A 19,365-nucleotide genomic window follows, 5' to 3' on the forward strand; every position below is an offset into this window, starting at 1 on the left:
TCATGTGTGATAAGATGCATGTGGTTTATGTGTGCTAAACTCCCAAAGCTCTTCCAATGTGTGATGAAACACCTAAATTCAAAGCCATCCAGACTCAATCGCAGGGACACTGGCAACAACACACTCACATCGAGGAGCTTAAAGGGATTTGATGTTAATGTTTAGGCTTTTATTGTGTTGCTTTGATGATGTTGTTTTATGCATTCATGCCGGTGATGCACATTACACTGGGATAAACTGAAAAATACAGCATCCTCTCATGTTGACACTGCTGTCCTTCCATTTACCTCTTACTCGCCCCCACCCCCTCCTCCACACACACACACACACCTACACACACACACACACCTTTTCCAAATCAGAAACAAAACACCTTAGACTAAATGGCGAAACAAACACCTATAAAGAGAAGAATGTATTTTGCATAACTCATTATAAACAAAAATTTAATTGCAATGCAAACACTGTGTCAGAATTGTTTAACGCATGCTGTGCACCTCTTACCAATGCAAACAGTCTGTGTGTGGGTGGGTGTTTATTTATACTAACTATTTCTATATACAAATATGCTCTCACAAAATAGACTTGTGACTACTTAAAGTGCTTTTACACTGCAGGTCACACCTACACATTCACACACTGATGGTAAAGGTTGCTATGTAAGTGACCATCAGTATTAGCAAACTATCATTGTCTACAATGAGGCATTACTTTGACACGAGGAGGAGGTGGAGACCTGTGGTCAGTGAACATACAGGAGCACTGTTCTGCTCTGAGAGTCAGAGCAGAGCAAGCACAGGATCTCCATCGTTTTCCACAAATAACTTTGTTAGTCTGTGTTACTTTTGTTTGTCCGCCAAGGAAGGAATTCACTGGACACTACACTGAATACATGCATGTGGTGAATAGCAGATGCTAATGTCCATCGCATTGATTTCATTCTAATCTTGTATTGAAGCAGATCAGTGTCCAGCACCTCAGTGTCTCACCCAAAACATTTGGGGAATTGAACCCTAAACCTGCTGGTAGAGAGGCAGTCAAATCAACCACTGACCCACAGCCGCCCACACGACTGTTATCCAACTGTGAATGTACTTGGAATAACAGGAACAACATGCAGCGAAGTATTCTGAAAGATTCAACCTTCGACCGACTAAAATCCTCCCACACCGTGGTACAATAGTGCTCATGGGTCCGTTTGTGTAAAATTATGGGAAATTATTTAGTATGTTGTGACTATCTGAGACTAGAACTTTACTTTAATAGGCTGCTACAAAAAAATCTTGCTTTTAACTTTAAAAAAGCTTTAGCAAATCGTCATCTCTCACCAAAAGAGGTCGATGCTAGTGAGGAGTAATTCTCTCTGCTACTGACAGCAGGTCATCGACAGATAGAAAAACTGCTGTCTTCGATTTTTACACCTTTTGATTTGTCAGTTATAAAAAGAAAAGGAAATTAATGAATGTGGTCTATCGCTGAAGTTTTTAAACTAAACTGTACTATAAAATCTAGCTATGAGCTAACTATCTCCTGGTTGTGGAAGCTAATTAATGTGTATTAAAAAAGTTATGAGTTAATGTTATTTGAAAAACTATTTTGTAAATGATCTATGTTAATGTTCTGTGTCTTTATGGCTACACTTCTTACAAAGGAACACTGGATGGTGGGTAAGGAATATATTCAAATGTATTCATCATTAAAAACACAAGGTAACACTACCACTAATAAAAGTTGGGTCTAACCACCACAGAATTAGCAGGCTCTCCTGCTCGAGGAAGCCCTTGGTAATATTATGAGAGAATTCTACTATGTTTTTACACAAATTTCCTCCCAAGATTAGACCAAATCCCCCTGAAGACAGTATTTTTAATCAAATATTTTATACCCCTGCACAGCAATCAAGTTGAAAATCTGTCAAAAGGAATGACTTCATTACAGAATTTTATTAAGCAAACCTCAATATGACTGCAAGTAATAGAAAAATGCAAACAGATACCTGGTGGTAGAAATGTGTTGATGAAGGACAGGGAGGACATTCAGGGTTCATCTTGATTTTTTGAGACACATTTGATTTCCAATCCTTTGGTGACAGCACATGTCTCTGACATGCAAAAGGTCCGTGTTTGGCACACTCAATTGTTTTTTTAGCTTTTACTCTACCTAGATTTACTCAGCACTATAAGAAGATAATAGAGCAGTTTGTGATATGTTATTTTATGCTTTTATGCCATTGGAGCTTATCTGAATCTGAGAAGCTGAATTCAGACAATAATCCATATCCTCCATCCATCATAGATCCAAAGTCATTGTATTTAATTAAGTTGTGATACAAGCTCTGGTAAATGGATATGCAGTGTAATAAAAATAACTGGAAAACTCTACACAAGCCTGTGTCACATCCCTCCATTCACACACAGACTGCTATTTAAAATGGCCAATTGTCAAGCAGTAATATTTCATTCACACACATTGACATGCCGCTGACACATCAGCAGGAGCAATCGGGGGCTCGGTGTCGGGCCCGAGGACACTTTAAGAAGTGACTGGAGGAGTTGAGGATCAAACCTCCAACCTTGAAAGACAACAGATACTATCAACGGTCCAGTAAGGTTTGCTTAAATGGCTCATTTCCAAGCTTGCTCTACTCAGAGTGGTGCATGTCAACATTCACCCTGTTCATGCATACATACATACAACGGGCCTTATTCACTAAGAATGGATTGCAGCCACAAATAGCTCAAAAACTTGCCGGCTACTTGTTCCTGCTATCTGCTCCATTTTAAGGTCTAATTCTGAAAGATCAACGCTGAAAAACACACACAAAAAAGTTATTCCTCTGTACAGTTTGCTCAGGTTTAGCAAAAGTGGAAACTTCATGTGTACGATGACAAGAAGATGATGAAACTTTTTTCATCTTTTTTATTTAAAAATGTCAAAACTTCACTATTTACAACAAAGCTTCCTCTCTGAATGATGTAAGCAAGGGCATCACGGATTCGTGCATTATGACTCCACACTGGCACAACAGAGATGCATGAAGTGTTGAGTTGCTGACTGATTTAACCCCTGCTTATGTTAATATATAATAATAATATATAATATATTATTATTGCTATAGCAGTGTCAAAGAAATAGTCTTATAAACATATTGTTTATATTGAAGGCATACAGTCCAGAGACCTAATTGATTTTGTTTGCTTCACTGCTCATATACTGTAAATACTGCAGCGCAGTTATCACCATCTCTCAGCAGATGTGTTGTGTTCAACTCTGGCTGTGTGTGGCTATTAGCGCCGGTCTATGTGAATTAGTAACTTCCTTTCAGTGGTGATTATATAAGTAAGGTCCTCTACCTGCTTTTTGTAAACATAACGATGAGCATGTCTGTTTACCTGCTCTTTTGTAATGTTAACAGACAAAGAGTAAGGTCCTCTACCTGCTTTTTGTAAAGTGTCTCGAGATAACACCTGTTATGAATTGAAACTATACAAATAAAGACCGATTGATTGATTTATTGATTACATAGACAGAAAGAAGAAGTTTTTTGTTTAAATAAGCACAACCATCTCAAACGCACAGAGACCCTGTTTGCTCTGCAGCACCATTAAGTGTACAATAAACCTGCTGCATTTGTTTTGGGAATTAGATGTTGATTTTTGAATTCAGTTGCACCAGTTTAGTGGGTACAAGAGCAGTACAATCCTGTTGTGGTCTCTTGAGCACCTTAGTGTTGTGCATGCGTCCCAAAATTAAAATGCAACAAGAGGATTAGAGGGGGTGGAATCGAACTACCAATATTCTAATTAGTGCATGACAAGCTTTATCTTCCACAACTGCCCCTCTAGACTAACAGGCAGCCTCCGGTCTTGAAAAATGAAGCCAATCCCCAAATAACTGCAGTCCATCAGGAGTCCGCTTCAGGCTGGCTCCAGGAAACCCGGAAGTCACAGACAGAAAAAAAAACTATTTTTACAGAATAAATTAACATGTTTATAGCCTGGGACAAAAACCAAAAAAGTTTGATTAGTTGATGTCCTCATGGACTCACGCAGTGTGTGAGGCTTGTTATAGTAAAATGGGAACAGTTGTTCCTCTTTGTTAGCATTTGAAGGCAGGCTTGAATAAAACATGAACTCCTACCTGAACTGCTCTGCTCTGTATATTTAGGAGTGTTCATGAATCTTTATGTGTATCTCATAATACAAATGAGCATTGTGCTCCCGAGCTTAAACAGATGCCAGGTGTGAGCTAAAGCATCTTTCAATGCATGTGGCACGATGACAGCCGACTCATTTGAGGTAAAAATGAATCACGTTTACTTCACTAAAATATCACTGCATGCAGTGAAACACTAGTTGTAATTACACAAACGTCACACCCATTCACTTCTAACTCTGTTTATGACTTTGTGCTAATTGTTTCACATCCCTTATGTGAGCGGTTCATATTCTTGTGAACGGACTGTTTTAGGCTATAATGCTGGTGTACAGGCAGAATCTGTGCTGAGGCAATGATAGATAGATAGATAGATAGATAGATAGATAGATACTTTATTGATCCCGAGGGAAATTCAAGCTGAGTCCTTCCAACATTATACTCCGATCATAATATGATGAGATCTCTGTACATCTTTTATCATGTCCACTCTTTAATCCAAAATGTCCTGAAGCTTCATCCTAAACTCCAGGCGCTCTGTGCTTTGGCTGTCAGCTCTTTGCGACCTGTGCGTTTGCACGTGTCAAAGCACTCTCCAAATATCACAAATTCCAATTACTTAAAATACAAAATGAGCTATAAATTAATCTCCAAATCAACTTGTAATCCACCATATCCTCCCCGTTGATAAATCACACACACCCTCCATGCAATTAGCCTCCTATGATCAGGGCAGGCAGCTGGAGGGTGCATTGAATTATGGCGTTAATAGAGGGGGATGTATCCTGGCCAGCAGGCAGCATGTTTATACCTGGACGGAGCTGCAAATTAATTTGACTATCAATCTAACTAACAGGCGGAGAGAGAGAGTGTGTGGGGATCGGCATGTACGCACACAAACACAAACACTGTTCATGAAACTGTGCCAACACAAATGCTCCAATGTTACTTCAGAATGCATGTTATCGTGCAAACCCTGACGATGCATGACCCTCGACATGTGCAAAGCTTTAGCAACCAATTTGCAGCAATATATGCATTTATCAGGAGATTATGAATGATAGAGACCCGATGAAGGCTGCTGACTTTCTGTGTGGAGCTTGCATGTTCTTAAAATGTTTTGGTTTTGTCCAGAAGTCAGAAGATTTTCTTGTGGATTATTTAAAGAATCCCTTCAGATGTGAATGTGAGGCTGCTGGATTATTGTTGAGTCTGTTTAAAATAAAATAAAAGAAGATTCAGTATAGACCTGCACTTTATGTAAAGTGTCCGGGGATTACATTTGTTTGATTAATTGAATAAGCCATCAGCAATGTTCTGAGAGTTGTATTTTCTTCTTGAGAAACCGAGTAAGGGCCAAACACTGTTAAAGAACCCTGCTAGCTAAAGTGATCATACAACAAAGTCAGTAAAGCCTTTTTCACTTAGACCTCACAGAGGGAGACGATCCCTGTCAGACAGGAGGGGGCAGGAGGCAGGGGGTCTCCTAATTGTTATGATACAATAGAAAGAACATTTGCCTTTATATCAATGAGCGGAAACATAATGCAGCAGCAGCAGCAGCCATTACATGTGCAGAAACAGTACCGGTCTATTGTCGTGCAATGGTTGCAGGGAATAAACATCACCACCCCATCTCACTGTCACGGGTGCATCCTCCTCAGAATATACTGCTGCGTTCCTGCATCCAGCTCACTCTGACTTTTTGAAGAATGAAATGCTACAGTGTAGGGGGCTGGCAGGAGAAACTCGGAAGAATCCACCTCAAGCTGAAAGGAAATGGTGCTGCAGTAAAATCCTGTGGCTGGAGTCTGTAGAGTGTCTGCAAGCGACAATCTCTGTGCATGTAATCAAACTGCTGCGTTATATTTTCTATTCTCCACCATTTTTGTTGATTTGGTGATTCCATCAAACACTCCCCGAATGCCACCTGAGGCATTGATACCCCCCCTCACGTCTGACAGGGGAAGCCTCCCACTGTGAGGTGCATTTGTGAACAGCCAGGTCAGGAGAATATCCGGAGCAGCCGCCCTCCTGAAAGGCAGGAGTGCATACTGTTTGTGAAAACAGCTTAACGAAACGCAGCCAGTAAACAACATCCCCAACAGTCTTAACACACCAAACATCTCCAATGACATAATTCCACCACCCGCCCCAATGTTGGTTGGGCTGCATCAGTGCGTACACAACTTTAGTTCAGTAATACTGAAACCTTAACATGCCACACACAGACACATACCTGGATTTAGATCCTTCGGCCAAGGTTGCCACCTCATTTCTCAGGCTATACTATGAGGTGTTCCAACATGCAATCTTAGTCCCCTTTACAGACACATTATTTAAAGGCCTCTTTCTGATTTAAGAGGCCACTATAAAGATATCTCTGAAAATGGCAGAGTCCTGAGTTGGTCAGATCAAAATAACATGCTGTCTGGCATCCTTCAAGAAGTTTTGTAGGCGAGACGCAGCCATATCACAAGTTTGAAATGGGCTGTTCAAGGACAATGACCTCATCACTGAGGTCATACAGTGCCCTGTGAAGGTGCATGTTTTTAATTTTTTTTTTTTAAAAGAAGCCCTTTACCAAGCAATCTGCAGCCTGATACAAGCAGCTGAACTGGAGAAAACAACGTGGCTTCAAAACGTCGACATGGAATATGGACTGAAAGTATTGAGTGATACTGAAAACACTGACCTCTTGAAATGTAAAAGAAATATGTTTCTCTGGTCAAATATTCGGCTTCGCAAAAAAATAGCCTCGGTAATGGAACGTTCAAATCCGTAGGCTACATTTCAACACATACCTCTGAGGGGTACAGTACTGCACATTCACTTTCTGAGGTGTCTGGAACAGTATATTATATTATATTACTTTAGTGTGTGAGTGCCCGCGGCCTGTGCTAAAAATGTGGTCTAAGCAGTGAGACTGAATGTCAGTGTTTGACTTTTTAAGTCCATGTGTTTGACCTGTAAAGATGATTGGAATTCAGTTTACTGACAGAAACTATAAAACAAAACAGCCGAGTTCTTTAACTTCAAATGTGTGTTATTAAATGAATATGTTATTTATTTTGCCATAAATTTAACTCATTTAAATGCTATTTCTTCTCCATTAATGTCATAAAACATAAACTACTGGTTACTTAAAGCTTGGATACATGTCAGGGTTCAGGGGCTATTTCATGCACCTGCAACCTTTTGGCACATGTGTCTTTTTTTAAGGATATTTTTGGGACTTTTATGCCTTTATTTGAAGACAGGAAAGTGGATAGAGTCAGAAATCTGGGATAGAGAGAGTTGGGATTGGCATATAGGAAAAGAGCCACAGGCCGCTCACTTATAGGATCATGGCCTCCATATATGGGGCGCACACACTAACCACTAGGCTACCAACGTCCCTTGTTTGTCTTTTAACAAAATTATCCCAAAAAATGTAAAAGTAGATTTTTTTATTTTTTTTTACTCAATAGGGCCCTGGTGGCGTAGAGGTTGAGGATAGTACGCCTCATGTGTGGAGGCTGCAGTCCTCCTGGCGGGCGCCCCAGGTTTGGGTCTCCCTCCACTCTGTCTCTCTCTCCCTCATTTCTGAATCTGTCCAGCCTGCTATCGATAGAATAAAAAGGCACTAAAAGCCAAAACATAACTATAAATGACTCAATGGGATCATTTAAAGATCATTATTTCCTACACGGCAGGGTGGAATCATGCATACCTTGTAGTGCACCTCAGTGTCTTAAAGAGGGACAAATCAAAGCTTGTTTGTGTTCGAGAGGAGCCGGCTGTTTGACACATCTCTAACACACAGGTCTCTTGGTTTTCACACATTCTGCTCTGGCCTAATTTCTCCACTTTTTTTTTTAGCCCCGTCTTCCATATCTCCACCAGGCCGGATGATATTCCACACTACCTTAAACCCCTTGAAGATTTAATTGACCAAACCAAGGCCAATTTTTATTTCATAAGACGAGCCAAAACAGCAGGCATTGGCTCAAGTTGGCATTCACTGCCACATATTTGCCCACACTGGCAAGCAAGTAGCACCAACTCAGTGGCTGCCAAGTTATAGAGGACTGCCAAAGCAACTTCAAATGACCGCTCTCTTTATCTACTCCCATTCCTCCCCCAACCTTGTCTTTGTTTTACGCTATACCGCCATTGTATCTCTCTCTCCCACTCTGTGTCTTTCTCTTCTTTCCTTTTATACGCGCTGTCTTTATCTCCTGCTCAGACTCTGTTAATCTGATGAAGAGAAAGGTTAAATATTTGGCAGGCATTAGACAACACCTTTGTGACAACTGTGTGTGTGTGTGTGTGTGTGTGTGTGTGTGTGTGTGTTTTCAGAGAGTTGATTTATCCTGTAATGCAAAGAGAGACAGGTGGTTCGGCTTACGAGGAATGCCACAGGGGAACAGCTGAGAGAGGAAGAAAGGAGACAAACACTGGTATTAAAATGACAATGCAGAGTGTAATTTGAAAATGGATCTACTACTGTTAATAACTGAAACTGCTTCATGAAAAGTGAGAAGAAATCTCTGGAGCCAGTGAAGGGTTGTTTTTCAGGAAATAACCAACCAGGCTGTTTGTCTTCTACCTTTATAGTGAAAAAATCATTTGACGTAAACAGAAACAGGAATGTTGCGACTGGGATATTAAAAGGTGGAATTGCTGGGGTTTTCTAGTGTCCTCAGCCAAACACTTCACCCTGAGTTGCTCAGTCTGCTTCATTGTATAAAATGTCTATGAATAGAGTTGGTTAGTTTTGATGGTCACTTTACATAGAATACTTTGCACAGTATAAGTGCTGTGAGGAGTCAGAAGACTAGTAAAGAACTAAACAAGCTCAAGTTCATTTAACGCGTCAGAAAATCCTCATCAATAATTTAATCCTGAAACCAAGACAACCAGCTCCAGACTATTAAACATAACAGTGGGTCCACCAATCAGAGAACTCCCTGACACTATAGGATTGTGTTGTGTTGTGTCGTTTTTCCTCCCCGAGACCGCAAACCATTTTTTATTTTAAAATGTTAAAAATCATATACATGTATTCATACTAAAGCGGCACTTACATTATGGTTTCACATTCAGGTAGTTGAGGTCAGTCTTCCTCGGATGGTTTCGACATTATGACTATTGATCAAATTCTCGATGGAGAAAAGAAGTGGGATTTTCACTTCAGGAGCCACACTGTTGAGCTCTATGAGCCATTGAACTAACGACTCTGCAAATGAGTTTCAAATACACTGATCAGCCAGTCAAGCAATAAAACATTCAGATAAATACTTGTCAGTCATTTCTCCAATAAACAAGTTTGCCAATATGTCCGCTTGGCTGCCAAGACACTGAGCAGCCACGAACTGTACAGAGCCACATGCACAGCAAAATAACATCATATGAAACAACCAGTTTGTCAGCCAGCTAGTCATGTAGCTGTCCGTCACACACTCTCTATCAGACAGCGACTCAGTACATTTATTCACCCAGAGAACATGTTACATTTCCATCAAATGTGATGTGTGAAATGAAAAATTAGAAAAACCAGAGGCATGAAATGTCTCATCTCACACCACCTTGTTCACTATCTAAAACTCATCATTTGGTTATCACATTTCATTTTCTAGCAGTTTGTACTTTCTCAGGGTTTTTTTTGGTCTGTTGTGTGTGGTGTGTGTGTGTGTGTGTGTGTGTGTGTGTGTGTATCATCTCCACTTTGTGATTCTCAGCCCATCTCTCCAAAAAAGTAGAGTGTAGAGGTTAGGTGAAAAGTCTGTTTTAGTGTTACACACTCAAAAGTAAACTGAGACCTCTCACTGTGTGTATCAATTTCTGTCCAAATTGTGTGTTTGTGTGTGTGCGTGTGTGTGTGTGTGTGTGTGTGTGTGTGCGTGTGTGTGTGCGTTTGTGTGCATGTGTGTGTGCATGTAATCATGGTGGGTACATAGAGGGCCTGGGCAGTCACAGCGTGCTCTCTCTCCCTGCTGAGGTCCTTATACCTGCAGAGAAAATGGATTTTTACTTTCCTTTTCTCCTCCAATCATTCCTCAATCTGTGCCATCACTCTCTTTACCTGCGCCTCAATCTCTCTGCTGAGTTCAGCCTTCTTCCAGCGCTGCCTTTCTCTCCATCTATTTATTTACCCTTTCTTCCCATCCCTTCAATTTATCTACCTTCTCTTTGACTCTCACTTTACCCCCTCTTCTTGATTTGTCTATCCCACCTACCTTCTTTCATTTCTCTTCTCTGTTCCCCATGTCTCAGGCAACGTTATTTTCCAGCTATTGTCTCCTGAGAGGGAGTGTCACTCCATCTTTAATGCTTGTTCACCTTTGGCTTCATAACCGTGCCTCCAGGTCATCCTGCTTTTCTAGCTGGTACAAACTCATACATGAAAACAGACACTCGGGATCTGCAGTGGTTTGAAAATGAACTCTTGAAAGACAAATTCCATGTAGCCCGTACGAGATGAAACATCAGGCGACGATGAGGGCGGTGCTACACCGTGTAAACTTTACAGCTACAGCCAGTTTAATGAGGCATCATACACTCAACAAAAATATAAACGCAACACTTTTGTTTTTGCTCCCATTTGTCATGAGATGGACTCAAAGATCTAAAATTCATTCCAGATACACAATATTACCATTTCTCTCAAACATTGTTCATAAATCTGTCTAAATGTGTGATAGTGAGCACTTTTGCTTTGCTGAGACAATCCATCCCACCTCACAGGTGTGCCACATCAAGATGCTCATCAGACACCATGATTAGTGCATAGGTGTACCTTAGACTGTCCACAATAAAAGGCCACCCTGAAATGTGCAGTTTTTGCTTTATTGAGGGTCTGGGGACTCAGAACCAGTCAGTATCTGGTGTGACCACCATTTGCCTCATGCAGTGCAACACATCTTCTTCGCATAGAGTTTATCAGATTGTCAATTGTGGCCTGTGGAATGTTGGTCCACTCCTCTTCAATGGCTGTGCGAAGTTGCTGGATATTAGTGGGAACTGGTACGCGCTGTCGTATACGCCGGTCAAGCACATCCCAAACATGCTCAATGGGTGACATGTCCGGTGAGTATGCTGGCCATGCAAGAACTGGGACATTTTCAGCTTCCAAGAATTGTGTACAGATCCTTGCAACATGGGGCCGTGCATTATCTTGCTGAAACATGAGGTGATGTTCATGGATGTATGGCACAACAATGGGCCTCAGGATCTCATCACGGTATCTCTGTGCATTCAAAATGCCATCAATAAAATGCACCTGTGTTCTTCGTCCATAACAGATGCCTGCCCATACCATAACCCCACCACCACCATGGGCCACTCGATCCACAACATTGACATCAGCAAAGCGCTCACCCACACGACGCCACACACGCTGTCTGCCATCTGCCCTGAACAATGTAAACCGAGATTCATCCGTGAAGAGAACACCTCTCCAACGTGCCAGACGCCATCGAATGTGAGCATTTGCCCACTCAAGTCTGTTACGGCGACGATCTGGAGTCAGGTTAAGACCCCGATGAGGACGACGAGCATGCAGTTGAGCTTCCCTGAGACGGTTTCTGACAGTTTGTGCAGAAATTCTTTGGTTATGCAAACCAATTGTTTCAGCAGCTGTCTGAGTAGCTGGTCTCAGACGATCTTGGAGGTGAACCTGCTGGATGTGGAGGTCCTGGGCTGGTGTGGTTACACGTGGTCTGCGGTTGTGAGGCCGGTTGGATGTACTGCCATATTCTCTGAAACGCCTTTGGAGACGGCTTATGGTGGAGAAATGAACATTCAATGCCCGAGCAACAGATCTGGTTGACATTCCTGCTGTCAGCATGCCAATTGCACGCTCCCTCAATGCTTGCGCCATCTGTGGCATTTTGCTGTGAGACAAAACTGCACATTTCAGAGTGGCCTTTTATTGTGGACAGTCTAAGGTACACCTGTGCACTAATCATGGTGTCTGATGAGCATCTTGATGTGGCACACCTGTGAGGTGGGATGGATTGTCTCAGCAAAGCAAAAGTGCTCACTATCACACATTTAGACAGATTTATGAACAATGTTTGAGAGAAATGGTAATATTGTGTATCTGGAATGAATTTTAGATCTTTGAGTCCATCTCATGACAAATGGGAGCAAAAACAAAAGTGTTGCGTTTATATTTTTGTTGAGTGTATGTCTTTAAGCAGAATAATCTCATCTGAGCAGTAATTCCTTTTGCAGACGAGGTACATCACATTTTAATCACAGCAAGCTAATCTTGAATAAAAAGATACAAACACTGTAAAACTGTGAGCTCTCTGACATTTAAAAAAAAACAAAAAACACTCCCCCTCCCATGACTTCAATCCAGGACCACCATCTGATCACTAAATACAAAACGTTATAGCTAAGTATAAGGTTCTCCTTCATTAAGGGGGATACATATCTCCCGCAGGTCACTTATTATTTTCACACTTTTCGGCACAAAATGACTTAAACATGATCATTGCTTTGCTTTCTTGTCAGCACATGTATTCCAACCTCAAAGTTCTCACATGGAGACCAGTGCATCGTGAAATAGTGATGCACAAACCATGAACCACAGTCAGTGTCCATGCTTTTCAAATAATTCTCTGCTAATCACTGTAACCAAGACAACACATCTCGTGTGGATTGTGAGTATAGGGCTTGTCAACAGTACCATGACACTCAACCAATCGTAGAAAAAGGACATATCACAGTAGAGAAGATGGTTAAACCTTTCGACTTTAATGAAGAGAAATCAGGTGTTTGTGTTGTCCAAGGCTGACTTCACCACGGTCCAATCAGAACAATGTGGTCATGGAAGATGAAAGTTAATTGTAAGCGCCATAAAGTGAAACATGTAGAGCATCTGTTCCAACCACTTTTACAAGATCAGAGGTAATAAATACATTTCAATGTGATTTCCTTCCCTGCTATATGCTCTGTGTGTGTGTGCGTGCGTGCGTGCATGTGTGTGTGTGTGTGCTCTAATAAGAGACCCTGAGACAATGACAGACACCAAGCTCTAATTAGGTTGTCATGGCAAGAGAGCGAGGAAAGACAGAAGAGAGAGAGGGATAGAAAAAGAGCTTATTAGGGAGGATAGGTGTCAAGTTCTGGCAGGAAAAGGAGGTGGGAAGAGAGCAAGAGATGGGTGTGTGTGTGTGTGGGGGGGGGGGGGGGGGCGGGGGGGGGGAGGGGGGGGGGAGTGATGAGTAAAGATAAAGAAAATCGGGCACATATAGGGGGACAACAGGAGTACAGGGAGAAAATGAGGTAGAGGAAGATGGACCAGCAGAAACAAACATGAGCTAGATGAGAAGGTGTTGCAGGATATGGAGGCAGCTTGTGGGATGATGCCAGATCAGATTTAGTGTGGGAGAATAAAAGAGTAGGAGGGAGAAGGTGTTATGGAAAAAGAAAACAGGAGACTGTGATGGTGGTGAAGGTACCAGATGCAGAGGAGGAAGACGAGCAAAATCAGGTAGGGAGAAGTAAAGGTGGTTTCTGGCAAAAGGCAGGTGGAGAGAGACAGAACCGAACTAAAGCTCGTACAGTTTAAAAGATGGAGCATAATCAAAACACATTTATGTAAAGAACAACTCGGCCATCATTCCAGCTTCTCTGAGCTATTATGACATACTCACCACTGCTGAGATTTGGAAATAGAGTTTAACAGTAACCGCCCACTTTTCAGGTTACTCTCATCAAATTCCCCCATTCAAATCCTCCATTGACCTTTCACGAAATCCTGAAATCAACAGACTCCAGCCTGTAACCAAGACAACCAGCTTTCCCAATACTCACGACTATAGTACATTAGCTTTGGCGCCAAAGCAGCATTGAAAAGCTACAAGACAAAGATACAAGACAGTACAGGACCTGAGTCAAGAAACTACCTATCCCACAAAATCCAATGGGAATGATATCGCTTCTTCTTAAATGTAGCTTTTGTTGTTGTTCATGTGTTTATAGTGTTAATTCGAATGTTGTGCAATGTTGTACATCGTGTTGTATGAATTTACAAATTACAAGGTTATTAGATCATATTCAGTGTTAGCTACCTAACAGGCTAGCCTGCTGGTGAAACCATCTGTTCCCATTTAGTACGAGGGGCAGGAAACATTGCCATGGTAACCGCGAGCTGCACCAATCAGAGATGCTGTGACAATCTATGATAGTTGGTAGTGTAGCTCTTTTCCCCAATACGGAGAATAAACAAAGTTTTTTTCTTAAAACTAGGTTGAATAGGATAAGTCCTTTAGAGTGAAACGCCTGCTCTCTTAATTTCAAGGCAACGGTTAAATCTCTATCTTCTTAGAAGATTATTTATGTTATGTTTTGTAAGTCTACGTAGACTTACTTGAGATAATCACCGATCACTCCCTTTCTTGTCAATGTTCTCGTGTTTCTACAGAACAGTACGGGATGTGCAAGCAGTGCTACTCTGCTCTTTTTTTGACAGGCTGTAAATGTTAATCTATGCAGTAAAAACAGGCATTTTTGAATGGGATGTGTTTGTGACTTGGTTATTAGAGCCTCAAGTGGTCACCTGAGCAATACTGTTTGATTACTGCATGCAAAATATTGACTTTTTACAGATTCTCAAGAAGGCACCTTTGGAAATAGTTTATTATGCACACAGACACAAAGACACACACACACACAACACGGCCCAGGAAAGCAAGTTTGTAAGTCCTGTTCTGAGCTACAGAACCAAGCCAACTGTTATCCCACCACCAACACTGTAAATATGACACAAGCACAAACATGCCAACAGCTATATTGTACATGTTCAATCACTACACTGGCTGATTCCCAATGCTGGGCAGAAACACAGATCCTCAAATCAACATGTATGTATAGTCATAACACACAAACACAATGTAGAGCTGTATTAATATGTAAATGAAAGTAATGATGTCATGGTGAAACCGTTTCAGAAATGAACTCATGATGTTTTACTGACTGTCAAAAAAAAGTTCATTTCATTGTGAAGATCTCAAAACTTTCCTACTGCATAAATCATATTTATGTGTTTTGAAATATTGATTACTGAAGGCGGGGGGGGCTTTATTTCCCTGAATGGAAAGAGAGAGAGAGCAGTTGCAAATAAGTCTCCAGATCCTTTCTTATTCCAACACTGTAAACAGTTCTGCTATTTGCCCACACAATGTAAATGGGCCACCTGGGAAGAGACAGAAGTCTCAGAGTCAGAAATCGATTGCAAGGTCGGTCCCATGAGATGAAATCCACAACACCGGGGCAGCTCCAGGAGCACTGCTGCATGTCAGCCCGGCCAACAATATTCTGTCTGCATGTTGTTAAATTGCCTGTGTGTTTACTCAAACTTATAAAGCAAATGAGCTGCGTCTGGAAGTTCACTTCAGAATAAATTTTATGTTATGCTCTGTGTGCTTTGCCCTCGCTCCCCGCTGTATATATGTGCTCTCAACAATTCATTCAGCTGAAGCAGATTATTGTGAAGCATTCTGCCTTTCAGTAGCCTTGTTATACCGCAAACAGTTCTGTTTTTTTCATTATTGGTGGAGCTAAGTTCAGAACAGACATACAGGATGTGAAGTCCTCAACTGACGTGTGAGGAACATGATGTCCATTGTTGTGTTTGTGTAGGTCATTCCAGATGTGTTTGTTCACCACCTTATTTGCCTCTATGAAGGTTTATTCTCTGATGGTCCCACTGCCCAACAGAAATGTAGTTTTGCTTATGTAAATTATGTAATCTGAATTACATAACACAGTTTACCTCAGCACGCAGGTGTAGAATCCATTGTCTTCCATTTCAGCAGATCTGAACCAGATAGAGTCGTCTTCTTTACTCAGCCGATGACCCGAGAAGATAATCGGCTCCTGAAGGAGACATTATGAAGACAATGATAGAGTTATAAGGAAACAACAAGTCATGTAATGATCGTCAGTACAAAATGTGTGCTCAATAAAAAGCCAAAGACAATATATTACTTCCTTATCTGGTGTTATATTCTTGGAGCTCACACCTATTTCCTGTCTTTGTGACCCTGACTATTACAGATAGTACACTTTTAAATAATTAAAAATACAAGCGTTAGAATAGGTGTCTCCAATTCCTTTAGGTAAGGGCCGTGGTTTGTTCAAAGAGACTTTAAAGGAGCAGCACCAATATGAGAACAACACGTGGACATATATGGTTTCTAGTATTTTATTTTACTTTAAATCAGGGTTGTCAAACTCTGGATTCATTTCTGGGTCGAGTCTTGGTCCAAACCGTGAAAATGAAACTGCACAGATTCACTTCACTGTAACCACATGTGAACTAAAGAGTAAATAGAGGAGTAAATGATTTGCTGTTTAATAGTTGTCAAAAACAGGTAAGGGGCGGTCTGGAGGTTGTGAGAGCTGAATATTTATTTTCCTGCATCCTGAGCAGTTTGTATTCATCAATTTGTGTCTTTTCTGCCAAACTCTGTAAGTGTTCATCAGACATGTTCACACAACAAAGAAAGCAGTCACACACACAACCTGCCCGCACTCACACTGAGCGTTGATACAGTACGCTGCATGGAAATAATTGCCAACGTCCAGGCTGCCCTGAACGCACCGCTGGTATTCGGTGGCTTCGTGAAACGCAGCAGAACTCCTGTTTTAAAAGTTTCACTCGCGATCCCATTAGCACATGTCCACACGCGTGTGGGGAGATTTCTCGTCAAGAAGCAGCAAAGCCAAGAGAGCCCTGAATCACATCTGCAGCAAGCTGCTAAACAAAATGGGTAAATATATCGTCTGTTTTGGTTTTTTTGCATTCAATGACCTTACAGCAGACGTCCCTCATATCCTCGCTCTCTCTCTGGTCCCCTGCAGAGTATAAAGTCCTGCGACCAACGTCAGGTTGATCCATAACTACTATTACAATGGTGACGAATGCCATGGGCGAAAATTGTACCGAGACGGCACACCAGCATAACGTAATGATTGGCTGGTAATGTTTGTCATGTTGAAACGAGAGCTGCGTTGGGGCGTCGGTCAAGTCTTAACTGTAAGGTTGAGGGTTTGATGCCCAGCTCCTGCAGCTACATGTCCGATGTGTCCTTGGACAAGACACTTAACTCTGAATGGTAGAAAAGGACTAAATGCACTCTATTAATACTTGTTCTAACTAACTGTGGGGTTTGTAGATGGGGAACATATATGAGTGTTAGAAAAACATGGTGAAGCGTATTTTGTTTAATATGTGACCTTTAAATGAACGTGTTTTAATCGGAGGTATTAGGACAAATTCTTCATACAGAAATATCAACTTAACTCCTCCTGACATTTCTTACAGAGTGTATGAAGCAAAAATATTTTGTTTCCCTATCAGCTGTTTTACACTGAATCCTTTCCAATGGCACAGCTAAGAAAAGGCAATCAGAGACTGCCAGAAATCTACTTTTTTTTCTGTATAGAAAATATGTTCTATTTTTCATTCCATCAAGCACAATAAGAATATTTTACTTGTGTCAAATTGTCTAAATATTTCAGCCGATTCCTGAAAGAAATGCAAAAAGACAACTCTGTTATTATGCCCATTTGAGCCTGAGCCAGAGGCTATAGGTATATTTATTGTGAAACTTCCTTCATGTTTGGTGTTAGGATTACGAGCTGATTTAACCCTCAGGATTAAGTGCAGGTGTGCATCACTGACAATCAAAAGTTTTTTCTAACCTTCATCTCAGAGATAACGTTTCCGAACCGAGTGTGTTGCAGACTTTGCCTGTAGTTTGTGCCACTACTGTGGAGCTCTGTCAGCTTCATTTTGGATGTTCACAGGTGCTCTTTACATGTCGGCTTTCAAGGGATTACTGAGCAGTCCAGAAGCAAATAGCTGTGTAAACCCGTCGTTGAGTGTGCTCAGTTGCGGTAGAGATATGTTTGGATACACGAAGAAAGTTTGCTTGTTGCATCAGAGTTTCTACCAGATCTGGTTTGGCTCAGAAAGCTCTCACTGTGTTATAAATGTCCATGATTATATGGTGCCATTTCTAGAGCTGCACGCTTAGTGGTATGTTATACCAGCAGGAAAATAATGATGTGATTATGATAATATCTCGGGGTCTGGATATAATTAAAATCTGATGTGTTGTAGAGATTTGGAGAGAACTATTGTCCTCCTGGAGTTGCTTATTTGAAAAAGTCGGAAAGCTACACTGTCATTTCTCATCTGCCAGTGCTGGCATGATAGTCGATGTATACCCAGAGATTACACTTTAAGTCACAGGTACGGGAAAGCCTGCCTATACCAGTCTAATCAAGAAGGAGACTTGTTGCTTCATTTCTGGTGAGAAAAGTCAAAACAGGAAGTCTCACACCTATTACAACAGTCACAGGCAAGACAATGCTGCATCTGAGATGTTTGATGAAGTCATTTATCACTGGTCCCTTTCATACCCGGATCTTATTGGCCAAGATGCCTGAGCATGAAAAGCCCATCATGTCGCGCAATGAACTCATCAAATGAAAGTCACCACTCGAAGGTCTTTCATGGATGATTATACTGACGTACTGAGGAAGGTTTCTGAGGACCAGGAAAAGACAAAAGGCCGGTATAAATCATGCAAATTCAATTGACTAAAGTTTCTTCCTCTTTACAGAAGCAGATTGTATTGGTTACAGGTGTTGGGAAACCAGACGCTGCGTGTTTAGAGAACATATTTATTTCATGCTTCGGGAGCGGACCTGAATCAGAGAACCAAACCTGAATGTTGTTGATTAAAGTTCTCCACAAACACGAGACAAGCTGTCTGATTCTCAGATCTCACATCAGGCTGATGAATTATTGAGAAGCATCAAGAAAAAATAAAACTCTGGAGTTCCAGCTATCTCTGTTAGCTATCTTAAGTCCAACCCTCTTGACTAACTGGCACTATGGCGAACAAACCCAACATGTTTTGGGCAACGATCTTTGAATTATGTATTGATTTTTATCATAACTTCTTGTTGTCATAGCTCCTCATATGAGGGTAAAGTGATGAAAGAAAACACCACTTCATTTTCTCGTCGACTGAACTGAAACTGAACCACTTTGAAAACTCTTCAGTACCCACATCAGTCAGAATTCAGAGCAATGTTTGGAAGTGCTGTGGGGGTTGTGTAATATGGTAATATGGTTCCTTTATGTGTCTGACCTTTGCTATTTCTCCTCTCCTGTTGTGTTTTTTGCAGATCTTGTAC

The 19,365-nt window shown here is 41.3% G+C and overlaps 1 protein-coding gene across 2 annotated transcripts in view; it reads right to left on the bottom strand.

Moving 5' to 3' along the window:
- Positions 1 to 19,365, bottom strand: part of il1rapl2 (interleukin 1 receptor accessory protein-like 2) — a 372,021-nt gene that overhangs the window by 116,877 nt on the left and 235,779 nt on the right. For both annotated transcript variants that reach the window (XM_079353062.1, XM_079353061.1), the window contains exon 4: positions 15,926 to 16,029. In XM_079353062.1, the coding sequence (XP_079209188.1) occupies positions 15,926 to 16,029 (104 nt within the window). The remainder of the gene's footprint in view (positions 1 to 15,925; positions 16,030 to 19,365) is intronic.

This window comes from Symphodus melops, assembly GCF_947650265.1.
Source record: "Symphodus melops genome assembly, chromosome: 9".
NCBI lineage: Eukaryota > Metazoa > Chordata > Actinopteri > Labriformes > Labridae > Symphodus > Symphodus melops.